The 19683-nt window shown below is 47.7% G+C and overlaps 1 protein-coding gene across 1 annotated transcript in view; it reads right to left on the bottom strand.

The window, feature by feature from the left end:
* Positions 1-19683, bottom strand: part of tnrc18 (trinucleotide repeat containing 18) — a gene marked incomplete at its 3' end in the record, with an annotated part of 70956 nt that overhangs the window by 37565 nt on the left and 13708 nt on the right. Inside the window, exons 3-6 of the mRNA XM_080856919.1 lie at positions 12959-13132; positions 4903-5007; positions 2216-4285; positions 310-412 (exon numbers count right to left, since the gene is read on the bottom strand). Coding sequence (XP_080713045.1) covers positions 310-412; positions 2216-4285; positions 4903-5007; positions 12959-13132 — 2452 coding nt within the window. The remainder of the gene's footprint in view (positions 1-309; positions 413-2215; positions 4286-4902; positions 5008-12958; positions 13133-19683) is intronic.

The raw sequence follows: 19683 nt of genomic DNA, 5'->3' as shown, positions 1-19683 counted from the left end.
GCAAAAGACATTACCCTGCATTAGTTACATCTTATGGCCTCTATCTAGCTACGTGTTAATGGTTACAATCAAAAAGTAGCAGACATTCAGTAATTGCAAAGTGGCAGAATCGCATTTAAGAAATGAGATATAATCCAGTCATTAACTCTTTTACTCTACAGGGCTTTAAAGCTGCAATAAAACAAAAAAACATTCATGAACAAATGTGTTTAAAGAGCCAACAACAAAAACAACCCCCACGTTTACAGACACTAAAGAAAACACATTTTCCAGAGAGACGTGGTTAATTGAGCATGTCAAATCGCTCACCTCAAAACCTTCTCCTGGTCTCGCTCGAGACGGCCGGTCAGGAGCCGGTCGTCACGGTGATGCGTGCGCTCATCCCCGCGGTCGTCCTCAGCGTGACCTGAGCCTGTGAGGGGGTTTGCGGAGCAGAGGGGTCAGAGGTCGTGTTTCAAAATGGAGGGTGTTTGAGAGGCACAGGTGGTTTGCATGAAGCCTCAATTGTGAACTCTGGAATTCACAGACCCATAAATCTAATTAATTTGTGAGACTCCGTTCAAAGGAATGTATTTTTTTTTTCCGGGGGGGCTCAACCTGCATTTTAAAAACCTGTAACCAGATCGGACAACAACATAACTGGCCGTATATTACAGAGAGCGCCCACGTCTCGGAATTTCTCTCCCATATTACGGAACACTGTGGCGTGTTGTTCTATCTCCGGCGCCTTCTGTGTTCCCTCAACAAAAGAGGCCTGGACTGTACCCGGGTGTCAGAATGTGTTTGCATTTCTCCGTGGGCACGGACGCTCTAAAGATAGCCAGTGCTCTTAGTGACAGAGCTTATCAGTCAATGGACTGATTCAGTTTGCACAAGTCAAGTGAGATGAGTTAACACAACATGAACATTACCCCCCCTCCCCCCGCTCCCAAACAAAGACCGACGACAAGCACATCAAATGGACCGTGTGGTTATGTCGCTGCAGGGGTATAGGCAGTAAGAAAGCCGAACCTGGTCGTATACGACTCAAACATCAGTGTGCCGTAACACCCGCTCAATACCTCACTCTAATCCATATTAATCAAATATACATCCAGCAGCTGTTGTCCAAATATGGTGAAAATGACGCGACTCGTACAATGGTCAATATTCTGTTTCAAGCCAGGAGGTTTTCATGCAAGGCATTACAGAAATAGCTTTGAATAAATGTCACAGTGCAGGCTCCTGTTTACAGGCGAGATGCACCCAGGGCCCCCTCGGTCATTTTTACGAGTGTATTGAACCCTTTAGTATTGACAGGCAGGGGGCTGGAGGAGGAATGTGCTCCTGGGGAAACCTCAGGAGGGCCACGGAAGAGCACACCGATCTCGGTCACACTCCGGAGGAGGAGGAGGAGGTTTCCACCCGTTTCCAAGGTTACGGAAATCTAGACCCACCAAACGCTATCCATCAGCATCGGAGAGAGGGGGAAAGGGAGGCGGAGAAACACCCAAAACAAACATGGAAAGAAGAGAGTCCACAAAAAAAAAGCTCTACTCTCCATTTTCCTCGGACACATTTATGATTTCCGAACGTGCCCGTGGTTCAGAGAGGGCCTGGTGTTATTACTACAATCCCTGCGCACACAGGAGAAAATAAATGAATGCCTCGCCCCCCTCACTCAGTCAAGGCTGATTCTATTGCTTAGCAACAAACCGTAAGTCCTATTGGAATTCTGCTCTTGTTTGCAGCTTTTAGTTCTGCTCTGTAAATTACATTTATAATGCAGGCAGGCAGGCAGGCAGGCAGCGTCTTAGTCAGAGAAAAGCCTGAGTACACTCCCCTCTACTCTGGCAGGCTGTACTGTAGGAAAATCTCGCTGACGAGACCTCGGCCATCTCTTTTACATGAAGTCCCTCGAGCTGCCTGGTAGTAAAGGGGAGGGGCGGGGGGCGCTGTGCTTTGCTCTTAAACCGCGTCACAAAGTAAAAAAAGATATTTTATAATGAACACTGAAACAATGACAGTCAAACTGACCTTCGAAAAGCATTCTCAAACAGGCGAAACATTCAGCAATAAACAGATTCCTCTATAATGAGGGATTTTAAAGTGCATTTTTTATTTCTATTCTACTCAACTGTTTGAAATATTACACAACCCCAAAGAAAATTGATCTTTGATGAATTTGATTGATGAAATTGATATGAAATGGAAAAAGCGAGGCGAGGAATCTTACTTTTGATGCCTCCTCCTGGGATGGGCCGGTCCCTGTCCCCGGGTCCTGAGCTGTGTGTGTGTGTGTGTCCTGGTTTGCTGCTGTTGTCCCGCTGCCGGGCCACGGCCACGGCGATCCCGACGGGCGGGTGCCGCACCTCCACCTCCCCCTGATTGCTCCCTCCTCCGTCTCGGCCGAAGGACTTAGCGCTGTCGGGCCTCTCTGGGTCCCTCTTCAGCTGCTTGCCGGGCTGCTGCGGGGGGAGGTGCTGCACCTTGGAGACGGCGCCGTGGCCGTGGGCGAGGGCGAGGCTGGCGCCGTGGGCGAGGCTGGCGCCGGCCTCCAGCTTCATGCTCCCGAGCCCCCCAAACGGGCTCCTGCCCCCCCCAGGGGAGAGCCTCGAGCCCGGCTCGCCAGGGAAGTTTCCGCTGTACTTGATAAGGCTCTGCATGGCCGACACCTCGCCAGGGTGAGGGTCCGGGTGGAGGCCCTCGGGGCTGTTCCCACTGCCGGAGGGCCGGTGGAGGCCGGAGGGGTCTAGGTACATTCGCTTGCCCCCTTCCTCGTCCCCTCCACGCCCCCCCGTGGTGTGTCCGTGGTGGGAGGCCAAAGCGGCCATGTGGTTGGTGGCGTAGTTGTTCATGTCGAAAGGCTTCCATTTGGGCTCCGGCGTTGCAAAGCCCTTGTGGGGGTGTGGATCTGTTTGCAGTGCGGCTGGGTCCATCCCCGTGAAGGGGTGTGTGGGCCGGGGAGTCCGATCCCGATCCCGATCCCGCTCCCGATCCCTCTCCTGGCTGCGACTCTCAGCCTCCATGCCCATTTTAATCATGTGTCTGGACGGGGCGCTAGGGTAGTCCCGAGTGTCGGGGCTGTGCCTGGATTTGCTTGTGCACATATCAGAGGGTGGGGGGCGTTTTATGGCTAAACCGTTTGACCTTATGACCGAGCCTTCCTCCCTCATAATGTCTCTTTTGAAGTCTGAGTGAAGGGGGGACTCGCTTCTAACCGAGGACCGTCCGTGGTCGGCGTGATTCCTGTCCACCAGTGGGACTGGTCTGTACGCTTCCCTGTCCCTCTCTCTTTCTCGGTCTTTCTCTCGTTCCCGCTCCCTCTCCCTGCTCTTGTCGTTTTTATTGTCTCGGGCTTGCGAGGCGATTTGGATCGGCCCTTTCCGCTCGTCGTAAAGCTCAACAGAAGGCACGTACGTGGGAGCGATCACTCGGTGTTCCTTCCCTGGCTCCTTGGAGGCCGAGTAGAAGGGGTACAGGCTGGGCGGCAGGTGGTGTGGAGAGGGAGGGTAGGTGCCAGAAGACACCAGCCGGGGAGGGAGGTGGGACAGGGGGCTCTGCAGGGGGGAAGGGACGGCGTAAGACATGTGCAGGGGGCCCCCTGGAGAGGACATCGAGTCGCACCTCTTCTGCCGGTCCGCTGGGTGCAGGTGGCTTCCGAGGCACCCAACGCCGCCGCCGGGCCGAGCATTCTCGTCGTCGCGGGGACCCCGATCTCGGTCGGGTTCTCCGCTCGGGCATCGGGCCGAGGAGCCCCCTTGGCTGGTCCCGCCTCCTCCACTGCTGCCCCGGCAGTTGCTGAGCGAGGACGTTTGCAGCGGGTGTTTGGGCTTGGCGTCAGGCATGCTCGTTGCGAGCGGGTGCTGGTGGAAGGCTGGCCACGAGTGTTCCATGGGGCTCTTTCCGAGCCGTTCCGACCCGGAGAGAGGCCGCCGCTCGCGCTCGTCCTCGGTCTTGACATCCTGCGTCAGGTCCACAACGCTGTGGGGACGCGGCTCCTCCCTGGACCGATCGCGCTCCCGATCTCGCTCCCGTTCACGTTCTCGATCCCGTTCACGTTCTCGATCCCGCCTCTGAAGCGGGGCACCCAGCTCGATCTTGAAGGCCTTCTCCTTGCCCATTTCCCTCTCTCTGTCTCTCTCCCTCTCCCGCTCCCTCGATGGGTCCTTCAGGCTTTTGTGGGCCAGCAGATGCTCTTTCTCCCGGGAGTGGGGGCTAGGCATGTGGGCACCAGGGCTGCGGGACAGGCTGGACTGGGAGTGCAAAGACGGCTGACCCACAGGACTGGACAGGTAGAAACCTTCTGCAAGAGAACAAGACCGCATGATTAAAAGGCCAAGTTACTGTGCAACAGTTCTCTCTCAAAAAAGGAAAACACACACTCCTACTACCATCTATTCCACATTTATCACTTTGTTGTCCAGGAGTTGACAGGTAAATAGGCAAAAATGAATCATTCCCTTTCCACTGGATAGCCAGATGTTGCCCTTACTGCTGTCCACACTGAGCAGAGGCAACAACAACGATGACCTGTAGTCTACTGTGTCTGACATAAATCAGGAATGCATGGGCCTTGTTATGATTGGGCAACAGAAAAATAAAACATACTAGAAATACCTCATTTATCAAAACAAATAGAAGAAAAAAAAACAACTCCCACACATGTACACAGACACACACACACACACACACAACAAGCCAACTACCCACACATGTTCTTTATACTGATTGTTAAACACAAAAGTGGTGGTTTTCTCTCTAGGCACTAACTATAAACAAAAGCTTAGCATTACATGTCAGTGTGGGTGTTAGCTGCATAGATTGGTAGATCAAGCCTTCTGTCATAATCAATAGAGAACCTGACCCCTTATGTAAATCATGCAGATGAATGATTCATAGGAGAGAGAAAAAATCACAAACCTTTTTGCGAGTCAAAGAGTGCATGCTGGCCCAGCTGTGGGTGTTCCATATGGCCAACGGGAATGTAGGGACTGGTGTACAGACTGCCAGGCAGATGTGGATAACCTGAGGGAAGAACACAGCGTTTACGTCAGCCATTTTGATTATTTTCTGTTGATTTTGGTCACCACATTGCTCTCTTTACCTCCCAAAAAAATGTTTTATCCTTTTTTAAGCAGATCACTATTTCTATATTCTTTTGGTATTTCCAGTCAGGTTTTTACAAAACATTCACACATCTAAAACAAAATCATAAAACTGAATTATGGATTTGCAACGCAGGAAGGGGGGGAGATATTGTTCTCTTGTCTGACAGCTGGTCGCCAGGGAGCGTCCATCCAGACGTACACAAAGTCATGAATTTTATGAAAGATTTCACCACAACGTACACTTGCCCAGTCAGAAACATTCCTCCTTAATGTTTATTTTAATGAGCACCAAAATAATCTACAAAAGTACTGAGAGTTTTCATTCTCAGTCTCCCAAACATAGAAATAATTGACATCTTCCAAAAAATAAAAAAGGTAACACTGCTCTATCTTGCCTTCTTAGTACTCCTCCCCTCTGTGTGTTTGTGTGTGTGTGTGTGTGTGTGTGTGTGTGTGTGTTCAATCTCGGACATAACCTCCAGGCTCTAATTGGGTAGAAGGTTCTGCACCCTTCTAGCTAAAGCTAAGTCTGTGCACCATGGGTGGGGCTGAGTCTGTTTGTGTAGTGGGACAGTGAAAGGAGAGAGAGAGAGAGAGAGAGAGAGAGAGAGAGAGAGAGAGAGAGAGAGAGAGAGAGAGAGAGAGAGAGAGAGAGAGAGAGAGAGAGAAGAAAGATAAGAAAGAGGGAGTAAAAGAGAGGGAGAGAGCAAAAAAAAAAAGAGTACACAGAGCATTGAGAGCAGGAAAGCAGAGGAGCAAAAAAGAAACGGATAGAAAGAAAAGAGAATGAGGCAGAAAGAAGACGGAGAGCTGAACCGACCTGTTGGAGCATGGATTGAGCAACTTTAGCAAAGAGGAGGGAAACACAGAGGGGGGGGGGCAGTCTTAGGCCCGAGGCGATGGCTGAACCCCCCGTGACTTTGCCCTCAGAGCGAGGCGGCGACGACTGACAAATGAAATGTTTGTTTTCAGAGCCACCGCCATCCCAGGCATGCAATTATTCAGAACACTCGCAGGCGTGTCAGACGAGTTTAGCGGTTTTGGAGAAAAGGTCACAAGATGATGGTCATGACTCAGCCAGTGAATCCTCCCCCTTAAAGAGACACGAGAGGCTTCGACGCCACCACGAGCATCTCCCTCCAAAATAACAACGTTTATCGTAACAAACACGCTACTAAGGGCCAGGTGTGCATGGCTGTCTTTGTTTGTTCAGATGAAGGACTACAACAGCAGGCCTACAAAATGCATTTAATGAGCCTCGGGTCCGAGTGGCAATTCAGCCCCAGGGCTGAGGGCATTATACATGGGAAAGGTCAAACAGCCATCGCATCCCTCCGACTGCCTTGCTAATCGGCTCAAGTGCTGCACCACTCCTGAAGGCTCTACCCCACTGTGTCCAGATCAGACCAGGAAAGCGCTAAATTTCATATTTCCCTGCTTGTAGACGATAAATAATTCACATCTACACATAGCTTAAACGTGTAAGACCACCATAGTAAAATTCCACGGATAGAATTTTAAAACATGAATATTTTAAACTGTAATTGAGCATTCAGCTTTCATCCTTTTTCTTTTTTTAAAGACTAAAACAATACAGCGCTGAAGGCAGGCTTCTATTGGAGTGCATAGAGCATGAGCCTCAAAACAACACGAGAGATTAGCTTCTGACAGCAGAGGCAATTAAAACCTGAGTCGCATCAGCCAATATAGATTAGAGCCCGAGTCATGGGGCCTTCTATGAAAGGGCACCACACCGGTGTTTAGAAAGATAATACAGGCAAGGTGCTGCAGGGAGCAAAGGTCAAGGGTTCAAGGGTCAAATGTCCGTAATGACTGCCTCGTGAGCAACAAGGGAAAAAAAAGGGGGGCATTTGCCCACAGCGGCTCGAAGGAGCAGGGAGTCAGGCGGGGGAGAGTTTACCAAGAGAGCCCCTTTGATGAGGATTCTCACGGCCCATTTTATTTCCAAGGCTGCATTCCTTATACTTCCAGAGAGGAACAGATAAAGGAAGAAGAGATGGAGAGATCGTGGCCTCTGCGAAGAGCATACAAAGTGCATGCTGGTCTGATCAGAACCCCAAATGAAAGGGGCTGTGCGTGTCTATACCCTCTTTAACCTCCTCCTCCTCCTCCTCTATCTCCATGCCTTCGCTGCTTCAAGTGTGGTCACATTACTTTGCCTTGCTATTCCCACAGTGCTATACCGGAGGATTATTTGCAGGGGCTGTGGCATTGACCTCCTCGCACTGATAAAAAATGCAAAGCTGTGCGGTGTGGTAACTGGAACACAAGCCATGCCCACACAGGGGCTTTTGCGTGCTCGTTTGAACTAGCTGTCGGCAAATCTACCAGAGAGAGGGAACGAGCCAGTTAGTCAGTCAACAGCGTGATCGTTTGAACTAGCTGTCGGCAAATCTACCAGAGAGAGGGAACGAGCCGGTTAGTCAACAGCGGCTGTTGTCAGCACACAATCTTGCAAAGTAGCTCTTTTCGGCAGACAACCTTCCACCCAGATAGTTATGTCATCCGTCAGGGTGGGTCTTTTTTTAAATATAGTACTCCGCTGATAAAAGATAGGGGTGGAAAAAGGTAGGCTTGTTGCTAGGCAAGCTCTGGGCGAGCCACTAATTGACACCCACAGCCATCACTGGAGGTTCATTGGCGGGGCCTTAATATAGCACATCTAAAGGTGATACGATAGCACTAAGCTGCTGATGGCATTCCGACACCATTCCAAGACAGAACGGAGGACATCCTGCCCGCGCTGTGGGACAAAGATGCAGTCGTTTCGGTTTCTTTAAAGGAGGACAAGAATAGGAGTGTGTGGAAAAGATGGTGGCAGTGGTGCGCAAAGACTGACAGAATAGGGGCTTCTTTTCACCTCAATCACCTCATTTTTGTTCTCCGGATGTAAATACAAGCCAAATATTCTCCTCTCTCTTAACCGAGGAAACACTGGCCTTTAGTTTTTGACTACACGCCTTGCCGCATCAGCACAGAGAGTGTTACAGTCCACACAGACTGATAAGAAAAACCTCCGTGCTGAATTGGGGAAGGAGGGAAAAGAACATAATCCCAGGAACAGATTAAGGGGTTTAAACCCGGTGTGATTTTGAAAAGAAGGGCAGATATACAGAGTCTCTTCAAGCATAAGAATGATTTGACTTGGCCGATCTCAAGGGATCTATTACTGAGGACAGAAGAAGGTTACGTTTAAGTGGGGCATGGTAGTGTAGAATTTTGTTCAAAGTGGAACAATCAAAAAAAAAAAACAGAAGGAGAGAGAGAGAGAGAGAAAAAAGAGGCCATTAGCATTCAATAGGGGAGGGCCTGTATGTGGGAATTCAACACCCCATCCCCTGCCTGGATATTACCAGGGACCTCGAGGGATCCTCTAAAAACTCCACTTTCCACACAAAAGTGTAGGGGGGGGGGGGGGGGGGGGGGGGGGCTGACAGAGGGATAGAATGGAGGCTGCAGCTGAAGGGCGGGGGTAGGGATTCAGAGGTGCACGCTCACGACATGATAAAGGTCACGGGGTCGTGCGGGGGGAGAATAGCTGGAGGGAGCAGAGGGCCAGGGTTGAACTTTGACACGTCACACTTCATCAGTCAGGCCTCACCTTCACCCACCAGCATACTGAGGCGAGGTGCAGAGACAGAGAAGCCAGAGAACACACAGACACACACACACACACACACACACACACACACACACACACACACACCTCTCGTCTGCATCAACCTGGAAACCAAAGCCTCTAGTCTCTCACACAGTCTCTCTTTTTTTCACATATATAAACACACACTGACCAAGTCTATTTTTAAACACCCTCAGAAACACACACACCCCAAGTCTAATCAACCGAATCTAACCACACACACACACACACACACACACACACACACACACACACACACACACACACACACACACACACCCCTTTCATTCACAGCCAGTGCCTGAAACCAGAGCCACGCATCCCCTTCAGTATCAACAGGGTCTATCTGAACCAACACATCCATCAGGACGGTCCGGCCAAAGAGTGCTAGCCTTTCACTGGGGTGTGTGTGTGTGTGTGTGTGTGTGTGTGTGTGTGCGTGACAGGAACAGCAAGCAGCGACAGCAGCCAATCAATCACAGGCCTGGCAGACAAGCCTACAGGGCCTCCACCCATTGGCTGACTGCACAGTCCAAAGGTGAACACTTACGGCCATTAGCAGATCTGCTTTCAGACATTTAATAGCCAGCAACTGACTCTGGGTGTACGCTTACTAACCGAAGAAAAAAAAAAACAACAGCGGTTTTGACATAAAATCATTTGAACTATGAGAGAGCCACACACACACACACACCACATGCAAAAATAATCTGATGGTGAATGTGACTGCTTTGAATGTTTGACACTGTGTTGTGTATAAAAGATCAAAAAGTTCCAATATGATGTTGGGAGCGCGGAGCCAGACTGCAACTTCACAGCGGAGGACTGAGACGCTAGCATTAGTCTGTTTGATCTGTGACCAGGCTAGCATGTGGCGGGTTTTGCACAGCAAAGCATTACCACCACACACACACACACACACACATGGAGATTGCCTCTTTTTAAAGTCAAATACATCTTCTGGGGGTTATCGCGCAGAGAGCCGCTTCACAAGCGAGAGAGGCTGATGCGCCGACAAACTCAATCATGCGCTCGGTGCAACAATTCATGTTTATTAATTAAACTTTCAAAAGATAAATCTTTTCGAGGCTGCATTATCTTTTTATTTCCCCCTTACTTGAAAATCTCCTTACGCAGCAGCACAGACCAAAAGAAAGAAAGAAAAAACTAAACACACACACACACACACACACACATGCAAGGAAGGACACACACGAATTGTTTCTTCCTCCTTCTATAAAAATAGCAGAATTCCGCAGCTGCCACCTCTCCTTCCCTGTAGTTAATAGGGGGCAGGTGCACCCTTTAGAATAAACACGCATGTTCAAATATTTTCGCAGGCTTTGGAGAGACAGAGAGTACACTTCAATGTCAGCTATTCATCACATTTCTATGTAGGCAGAGCGGCACAGGCGCGGCATGATCCGTGCCAAGGCTTCAGGACACAATTCAGCGGCAACAAAAGCAGCCGTGGATACAAGGCCCTTCAGAAAGCCTAGTTAATAACACGCCCACAGCCGTGCCACGGTTCCCCCCCGCTCCTTCTCTCCTTCCTTGGGTCTCTTTCTTTCTTCTTCTTCCCACTCCCTCGTTCTCTCTCGCTATCTGCTCACATCCCGTTTTGGTTGCACTCGGAATCAGAGGTTGCTCAAAATGGCAGTGTACTCCTTCAAGATTTTGGGACGTTATACGGAGTGTGAACACGTGCCAAGAATCCATTTTCTTTAAAAAACTGGCTTCTTGTACAATTCAAGAGACACAAATGTTTGATATTAAATGCAGGAGTACAATAGGAACAGGGTGACGAGGGGACACACACTGCTCCACCACTTGCATGGATGTAGGTGAGGCATTGAGATATTATACATTAATAGGCATTAGGCTAAGTGATGACAGATCATCGGCTGAATCAGTAATCAGCTCTTAAGCTACATTTTTCCTGTTATCAGAATTAGTATTTGGACTGGTAGCTAGGCATTTTGGAAGTTTGGCCCGACCCAGATTGCTTTAGGATTGGCATAGAGATGGAAAGCAAAGTGCAAATAGCCAATCAATACTTTGTAATTGCAAGACATGCAGGAAGCACCAATATATTAATTGCTTTCCTTCACATTATGGCCCTAAAGAAGGTGTTTATTTTTCTTAAAAGATTTTAAAAAAAGGAAAAAACACGAAAGCAGTAGGCTGTAGTTAACATACACATATACTAAAACTCACTGCTGGCCGCTCGGTGTGGTGCACACTAAACACACATAAAAAAAAAAAAAAAAATCTACTACACAAAATGGCCAAATAGCACTAGAAGCATTTGAGTACTCCCCCTACAGCTTATGAATTGACATCTGGTAGGCTATGGAAATAAATAATGAGTTCCAACCATTAAAAATGAATGGCCTTTAAAGAGTCCACATCATCGTTAAGAACAGCATCGTGTAAGTGCAGAGTGTGCTTGAAAAATCACTTTCTGAAATCAAAGAGGAACCAAACTCTCTGAATAGCTCTAAGTGCAAACTAGTAGAAAACCTATTAAATGGGTTTGAAATGGACCAAAATGCCCCTGTCAAACGTATGCTTAAAGGATAATAATGGGTCTGACTTTAAAAAATATCGTTGTCAGATTTTTACCTTAGCTTAAATGAATGGCAGCCCAGTTATCGGTATGATTCTTTAAAAATCACAATCCAGCCACCCTTTACTTCTGCCTCTCCTGTCACTTTTGTGTCATGTAACCACAACTCCCTGTCTAGTAATGAACACAAGCCATTTTAGGAGCGAAATTTATTACAAATGGTCTGTCTGACAGATGTGGTCTGTCTGGCAATGAAATTGCTGGGCTAAAATTGACCATTTTTATTGCTCTCTATACAGCCCCGACAGAAGGCTCATACAAATTTAGCTTATTGACTTCAAAATGGCAGGGAAGGAGCTGAGAGTGTTTGTGTGTGTGTGTGTGTGTGTGTGTGTGTGTGTGTGTGCACACGTGTGAGTGAGTAAGTGAGTGAGTTGAACATGAACTGATGTTATGCATTGCAAGGCCCTTAGCTCCAGTTCAGATGTGCACTTATCAAACACACAAACCCCTGCCTTAATCTGTCTCCGAGCAAAGCCCGCACAATATTCCAACACTCTCCCAATTCAATTCCTATTAATTCCCAATACAAAAAGGGGAGCGAGAAATCCCCTGCCTGTTTTGACAGAGCGTGTCGGGCTTGCCCTATTTTTTGTTTTCCCCCTTTTCCTTCCCGTTCCCAAATCAACTCAACGCCATCCCCTCTTCCCAGTTCCTGCATTTATGCATCTGGCCTTTGTTTCCAGTCCAGTGAAGCGTCAACAAACCTGATCGTTAAATTCAATACAGTCAACCATCGCCTCCATCAAGAGAGGACCCTTGCTTTGCCAAGTGATGGTGGCCCACGCCAAGCCTCCTTATTGGGGGGCTGACTGAGCAGCGAGGAGAAGATGAACCAAGAGGACAAAAAAAAAAGAAAAGAAAGAAGAAGAAGAAAAAAAAACAACCTCAGACCACATTCAGTTGTGGCCACATTCTTTAAAGGTGCATTAAGGATTAATAGCTATTCGCTAAAGGTATGCTGGCAGCTAAAACTAACGAAATCTCTTGAAATGTGCTGACTTTGACTGTGTAAGGACAGTAGTTGAGTAATTAGTTTGTCATACTGTCAAACACCAATCATGTGCAACACAAGACTAAGCAAGACGGCAAATAAGCTACTTACTAGATCGGCAGAAGGTAATCAAAGTCAGGTCGGCGGGCATCGGCAGGCAAAACTACAGAAGGCAGTTATATGCCTATCGACCCTGCTATGCCATTGGCACGTACGCAATTCTCCATATTAAAAGTCATTGTAGCGCCCCAATTTTTTTTAAGCTGTTATTTTAAGGTTAAACTGCTTATCCTAACCCTAATCCTGAAGCATATTTGTTGCATATTGTGCCTTTAAGCCGTGTGAACACCGAGGTGAGGAGAAGATGAATCAATAAGACACATAAAAAGAGGAGCATGTGGGGGGGGGGCACTGTGGCGTAACCAGTAGCCCCGACCACATTCGGGCTTGATGCCCTTGGAGGACACAGGTTCGATTCTGGCCTGATGTCATTTCTCCTGTCCCACTCTTCACTACAACTATCGATGAAAGCCCAAAAATAAATCTTTAAAAAAAAAAAAAGTGGAGCAGGAGAAGGCCCTTACCTTCATGGGATGCCCACAGCTGGGCCATGGGAATGGCGGAGGGGTTGTGCTGCCTGTAGGAGGGCTCCGAGGAGAGGGCACCGGGGGTGGCGTGGGTGGCATGCGTGGCGTGGGGGTTGGAGCCGCTCACATAGCTGCTGAGGAAGCTACTGGAGGCACCTGGGTAGGCATCACCTGAGGGAAGAGAGGAGAAGAAAGAGAAGAGTCCGTCAGGGAATGGCAGACAAGAGTGTGATAAAACCCGACAAACAGGCCTTACAGTGTTACAAGCGAACGCTGGCATCTCAGACACACACACACACACTATAACGCAACCATGTGTTTTCTGTTCCATTTCAACACTACCCAATAGTCAAAAAACAAGTTTGAGGTTGTGGAGCCATTTGACTTCAATCAGTGGGCTGTTTATTCTGGAACAATCCAATTATGATGAATAAAGCCTGAATGTTATGATAGCCATCATTACAAAAGCCTCCAGATGTGCCAGTACAGAAACAGAAATGTCTAAACTAACAAGCAAAAAAAAAAAAACTCCCTGTTCTGTCCTTGCTGGCCATGACTTTGGGAGGAGGAGGAGGAGGAGGACGCTGGTACATGTACAGTATTTAGTTCACAGACTTCCATCGTGGTTTCCTAGCCTCCATTGCCTCCTGATAATAAGCCACAGCTCTTGTGGCAGCTGGACTACTCCATAGAGATCTGCTGAACTCATTTAAAACTTCCAGTGCCAGAGAAGAAAAAAGGTACAAATGCCTTGGGCTTGGAAAGCGTTGTGTTTTGATGGGTGAGAAAGTACTAAACTCTTTGTCTCACTCTCTCCTATGTGAAAAAAATATCAGAAACAAGACAAGTCCTGGCAGTGCAAAAGTGCTTTGAGGAGCGACTTTCTTTGCATTTAAATCAGTGAATTAAACGCTGTGGTGTTGGGGCGAGGTGCACCAGTCAGTCATGCGTGACGTATGGACACAAGCCGCATCCATCAGGGGTGAGGCCCGCCCCCTCCCGGGGCCCAAAGGGAGTCTGTTCCTTTCCCACATATCCTCCACGCAGCCAGCATGGGCGGCTCACACCCGCTCCGCTCACACCCATTATACACACCAAAGATGGATTTCGATACACTCGTTGACTTATCTACCCCCCCCCCCCCCCCCGCCCTTTCCATCTCGCTCTTCTAACACAAAGATACACACACACACACACACACACACACACACACACACACACACACACACACACACACACACACACACACACACACACACACACACACACACACACACACACACACACACACACACACACACACACACACACACACACACACACACACACACACACACACACACACACACACACCCACACACACACACACACAGTCACACAGTCACACACACACACACACACACACACAGTCACACACACACACTTCCTCAACAGTGGCACAATGGGCTTTCTTTGCATGTGTAAACAGTGAATTAGCATGACAACCAGAGGAGGAACAACATGGAATAAACAGCAACATGGGGTCTTTGTAGAGGAGGTCAGCATACAATTAACCTGGGGGGCAGGGAGGGGTCTGAGCTGCAGAGAGCACAGACTAGGGGTCCTGCACTGCAAGGCAGAGGTTATTTATTTGTCACCAGATGCGAACCCTTTACATCGCATCTAAACATTAACCAGACGGTATTACAAGGGAGGGGTGGGGGATGGGCTAGTCAAGGTGTGAGATTATAACAAAACAAATCAACCACTTAAAGTGGTGACTGTTGAATGCAGTTTTAAAACCATTTCATAAATGTAATATTATTATTAAAAAAGGTGACTATGGCTGAGGTGGTGTAGCCACACACACTCTGAATTCCACCTCTGCATTTGACCCATCCAGGGTAGTGACACACACAGCACCCAGTGAACACACACAATGAAGTTATGGACACTAACCCGGAGCAGTAAGATTACTATTATTATAATAATAATAATAATAATAATAATAATAAAGTAAAAGGTAACCGCACTTATCTGAGAGAGAATGTAGTGACTGCTCAAGTTTAAAGAGGGTGGCCAGTGAGAAATGCTCATCGTATGTGCCAGATAATCATAGTGTCACTGATAATGTATTTACCAAAGCTACAACCCTAAGGCAGTGAGCACGCTGGTCATTGGTAGTAGCAGCAGTAGCAGCAGATTTTGTATTGTTAGCCGTTTGTCAGCGGAATGGGAGATACCACTAACGCTCCCCGCTCCCCACACACACACACACACTCCAGACCCCAAGCAACAGCAGGAGAGTGTTTCCAAATCCATCCCCCTTCCCTCTCTCAGGCCCTGTTCACACCTGGCACACATGTGTCTTGGGTGACACCATCACAGGCAGACAGGTCTAAGTAGAGCAGTGAATGTGCCCAATACGGACGGACACACGGACACACGGACACACACACACACACACACACACACACAGGTCTAAGTAGAGCAGTGAATGTGCCCAATACACATCGGGGAGGCATGAAGATCAGAACACGTTTGGGTGTGGACTTGGACTGCTGCATATGGCCACATTCTTTTAACGGTGTGAACGCTGTTAATGAGTCCTGGACAAACCACAGGACCGCCTACTCAGCAGACATCATCGGCATAACCGGCAGTACGCACTCAAAGCTGGCTTCGTCCACAATGTTTGAACATTTTGAAAAAAGACCATTACAAGTGTGTCAAACATCTTGGATAAAAGATCAAAGTTGATTTTGATAACCAATAAAGCACAAAGGAGGCCAACAGGCAAACTTGACTCACCCATTTTCTTCCCTCTACCCAGCTGGAAATCATCAAGATTTTCTAGAGCTCTGGGTTGCAAATAATAAGAATCTCCCAAAACACTATTCAGCTGATACAGCCTGTGTCCTCTATTTAAAGACAATTCAATATTAACAAAAAGATAGCATTAGCTCGTGGTAACTGACAACTGCGTAAACCCTGTTTTCTTGCATTGCTAGCTGACTCTAGTGCACCGACTCATTCATAAGCTGCTGCAACAGGTTCTGCTGCTGTTTCCTCATGTGCTTCATAGTTTAAAAAAAAAAATATGTGAAAAATCCAGTAGACTCCAAGCATTATCTCCTTCAAGGTTACATAAGCTAACCGTAGCAACAACAAAAAAAAAAAACAGTTATTGCTAAGCAGCAAAGTTTCACAAAATAAAAAAGAGGTCAACAGCAATCCAGATTTCATTTGAGAGTGCTCACATTTCAGAATCGCAACACCTGCCTTTGAGTAAACAAATGTGTAGATAGCCTACATGAAAGATAAGTGCAGTGCAAAGATCAATTTGTAACTGGGAGACATTAAGTTCAGTTGAAGCCGTTCACAGATCATCAGACTCCATTGAGCCCAGGACGACAGGCCTATTAGGGTAACCTCAATGTGTTTTTTGCCTAGACTTTTAAGTAAGTCATTGTTTTTTTTGTTAGATTTTATTGTTATATTGATATGCATGGCAGAGTTTATAAATACAAGATACTTTAAAAAATATATAATTCAAATAATTTTGAGTGGAGAGTGGGTGCAGTGAATGAAGTGAGGGGACACTGCCCCTGATGCCCTCTCGTGTATTTGGTCTTTACGAATGGAAATGATGTACAATTTATTTGCATTTAAAGCGGCAGAGTGAGATCCGATCACAAGTGGTCACTCAAGATGCATTTTGTGGAGACGCATTCTAATGGCCGGCCTGAACTGATACACATAAGAGCTATCCACCTATGATTAGTTCACCAAGACGCATGTTAATGCCAGGTGGGAAGAGGGCCTCACACACACACACACACACACACACACACACACACACACACACAATTTATTTTCTGAGGGGCTCTTCCAGCGAGCACAGTGCTGAATTCAATACCTGCACGCCGCCACAGCCCCTCGTAAAGCTGTTTTGACGGCGGGATCCTTTAGTGCAGTGCTTTAGGGCAAGTTGTACGCTCAAAGGCACACAGTGGTGATCTGCTCCACTGGCTACAATGCAAATGGTAGCTCCTGTCTAATAAATAAAACAGAACCCCCGAGCAGACACGTCGCTGCTGGTGGTGCCTTGTGCTTAGAGAGGGACAGATAGAAAGAAGAAGAAAAAAAGTATGCCCAGCGAACATTCTAGAGAGTGTGTGTGTGTGTGTGTGTGTGTGTAAAAGTAATGGAGTGAGAGTGACAGAGAAAGCACAGGCAGCATGAGTCAACTAACTACCAACAGAAACATTAAGCCGCTCCTTCAACTCTATCAGGCGAGACACGTAAACCAAAAGAGGAACGGCCTGGAGGGCATGTTCAAGAAATTTGACAAAAAGTAATTTGTTCCACATTATCTTTTAAATATTCTGCCCATCCACGAGCGTCTCTCTCACTGCCACACAGCTAGGTGATCCTCAGCCCGAGCTCCAGCCTGTGTCATTTTATTTAAATCGGTCTACTTTCTTTTTAAGACACTGAGCTGCTAGCCTGTCTGCGAGCATAGACGGAGCCAGGAGAGTTCATTAGGTCAGGAACAGTTCAACTTCCTCAACGCCAGAGTGCTTCAAGGGGCCCTGACGGAAGGTTTTCTTCCCATCCCCATCCCAATCTCAATCCAAATCCCCTTCTCCCCCCCCACCCCTCCCCCCATTAGCCTCACTGTGGGCCACAGTCGCAGACAGGCTGAATGGGATGGAGGAATTTCCTAATTGCTGGCGCTGCTAGCCCCAGCAGCAACCCACAGGCAGTGCACAGCATTTTCGCAATACCCCTTACCGATACCCCCTGCAATTAACACAGGCCCTTAAAGACAATCCAGCACGAAAAGTTGTAAATTAGAGAAAGAGAAGGACACTAATTAGGAATCTAGGCCTTAAAGCAAGGCAAAGAAAGAGGTGGGGGGGTGGGGGGGGGGGATGGCGAAGCCATTAAAATCCACAGTGCCCCCTCTTAAGCAGTTGCATTCCCTCCTCTGAACAGCAGACTTGAGGGCTTCCCAGAGTAGAGACAAGAGCGAAAAAGACGACAAGGTATTACAATGCAGAGATAGAACAAGGAGGAACAAGCTCTAGTCATGACTGCATCAGAAGTCAACCATTACAATCTGTAGTGGCATTAGATATTAAAGTAAAAGTTAACGTTAAGAGTCTCATAAACAGAATAAGATCAGACGGCCCCCACACCGTCTGATTTGAAAGCACCCAAGAACGCCTCCCAAAGATGCACTGCCGAATATCGGGAATATAAGTGGGTTTCACCACTACACCACACTTATTAATTACACATGGATGCCAAAACTGAAGTTGGACAACAGCCACTTAATTAACATCTAGCCGAACAGCAAATCTACTAAAGCTCTTTGATAACGCACATCCACACAGGCACAGGCACCTGCGTGCCATCTTGGCATGAGGGCGGTTCTGAAGCAAAACCATTCAATGCGACACACAGAGAGTTGACAAGGCGTGGGATAAACAGAACACGGTTCAGAAGCACATTCTTGTCCGTTTCTCCTCCATTTCCCTCCCTCCAAAACAAACAAGAGAAACAGAAAACCGTTTGAATGACCGTTGCCCTCTGCCCTGCGCCGCCTGAAAAGGGGAAGTGCTTGTGCCGTGACTCAGGGCTGACACACAGCCGTGGCATGATGATACCCCCCCTCATGATCCTCGGCTCCGCCTGGCCACATGACAATAGCAGGAAACTGCCGAGGCACAAACAGCACTGTAATTGAGGTTATGCCACGAAACACCCCATCACCTCATAGTTGCACTCTAACCGAATCATTTCAAAAAGATGTGGGGGGGGGGGGGGGCTGTGGAACCACATACAGACCTATGCATGGTAGAACACACACACACACACAGAGCATGCACATACACACGTTAAATAAAAAAAGAATAGTTTTGTTGGAGAGTCTTAGGCAGTAGTGGTTTGCAGTTGGAGAGAATAAAAGCAGCTGCCTTCACGGCTTCATCGTTTGAAGACTCACTCCCTTAACGGCCTCTCAACAAACCAAATCATCTGGGATTCTTCCCGTGGATCAAAAATGGCACCTATGTAGGGCCAAATCCACGTCAGAACCTCCCAGTCCCAACACGTCCACCTGGATGTTATACAATCAGCTGAATTCCTGCACCCCTTCAGCACACACACACACACACACACAAAAACACACACACACACACACACATACTGCAAATCTCTCCCCGCGCCCCCCAGAGCTCCTGCCTGAAGAGTGACAAAATGATTGCAGACTGCATCGGTGGGTTCTGTCTACTGAGGTCATCTTGGTCTGACGGATGTGCACCTATGCTTCAAGTGTGGGCTTCTCATTTAGACCTCAAAGCCTGAAATTGCATTGAAGAGTGTCACATTGGGCAGGAGTCTGCCTGGTCAGGTCAAGAACATATATCAATATTAAGAGAAAGAAAACACACAAAAACAAGCACTTAAAGATTTCTTGCAAAACTATATTCTGTTTTTACAACTAAATGTAAATGGTTACATGTTTTGGGTTGCTGGCAAGGGAAGATTATGAGAGGTAACTGTGTGTATGTATGTGTGTGTGTGTGTGTGTGTGTGTGTGTGTGTGTGTGTGTCCTATGCCGAGAGCACAAGAGTGCAGGAGGGAGCTTTAGAAAAGGTCAAACACATCTGCAGTCATCAGCATACAGCTTCCCTTTGAGGGGAGAGAATGCTGCCGAGGCCATTAAACACAT

Source organism: Sprattus sprattus, assembly GCF_963457725.1.
Source record: "Sprattus sprattus genome assembly, chromosome: 18".
NCBI classification, from domain to species: Eukaryota; Metazoa; Chordata; class Actinopteri; order Clupeiformes; family Clupeidae; genus Sprattus; species Sprattus sprattus.
The sequence above is the reverse complement of the archived record's forward strand: the minus strand, read 5'-3'. Positions and strand labels throughout refer to the sequence as shown.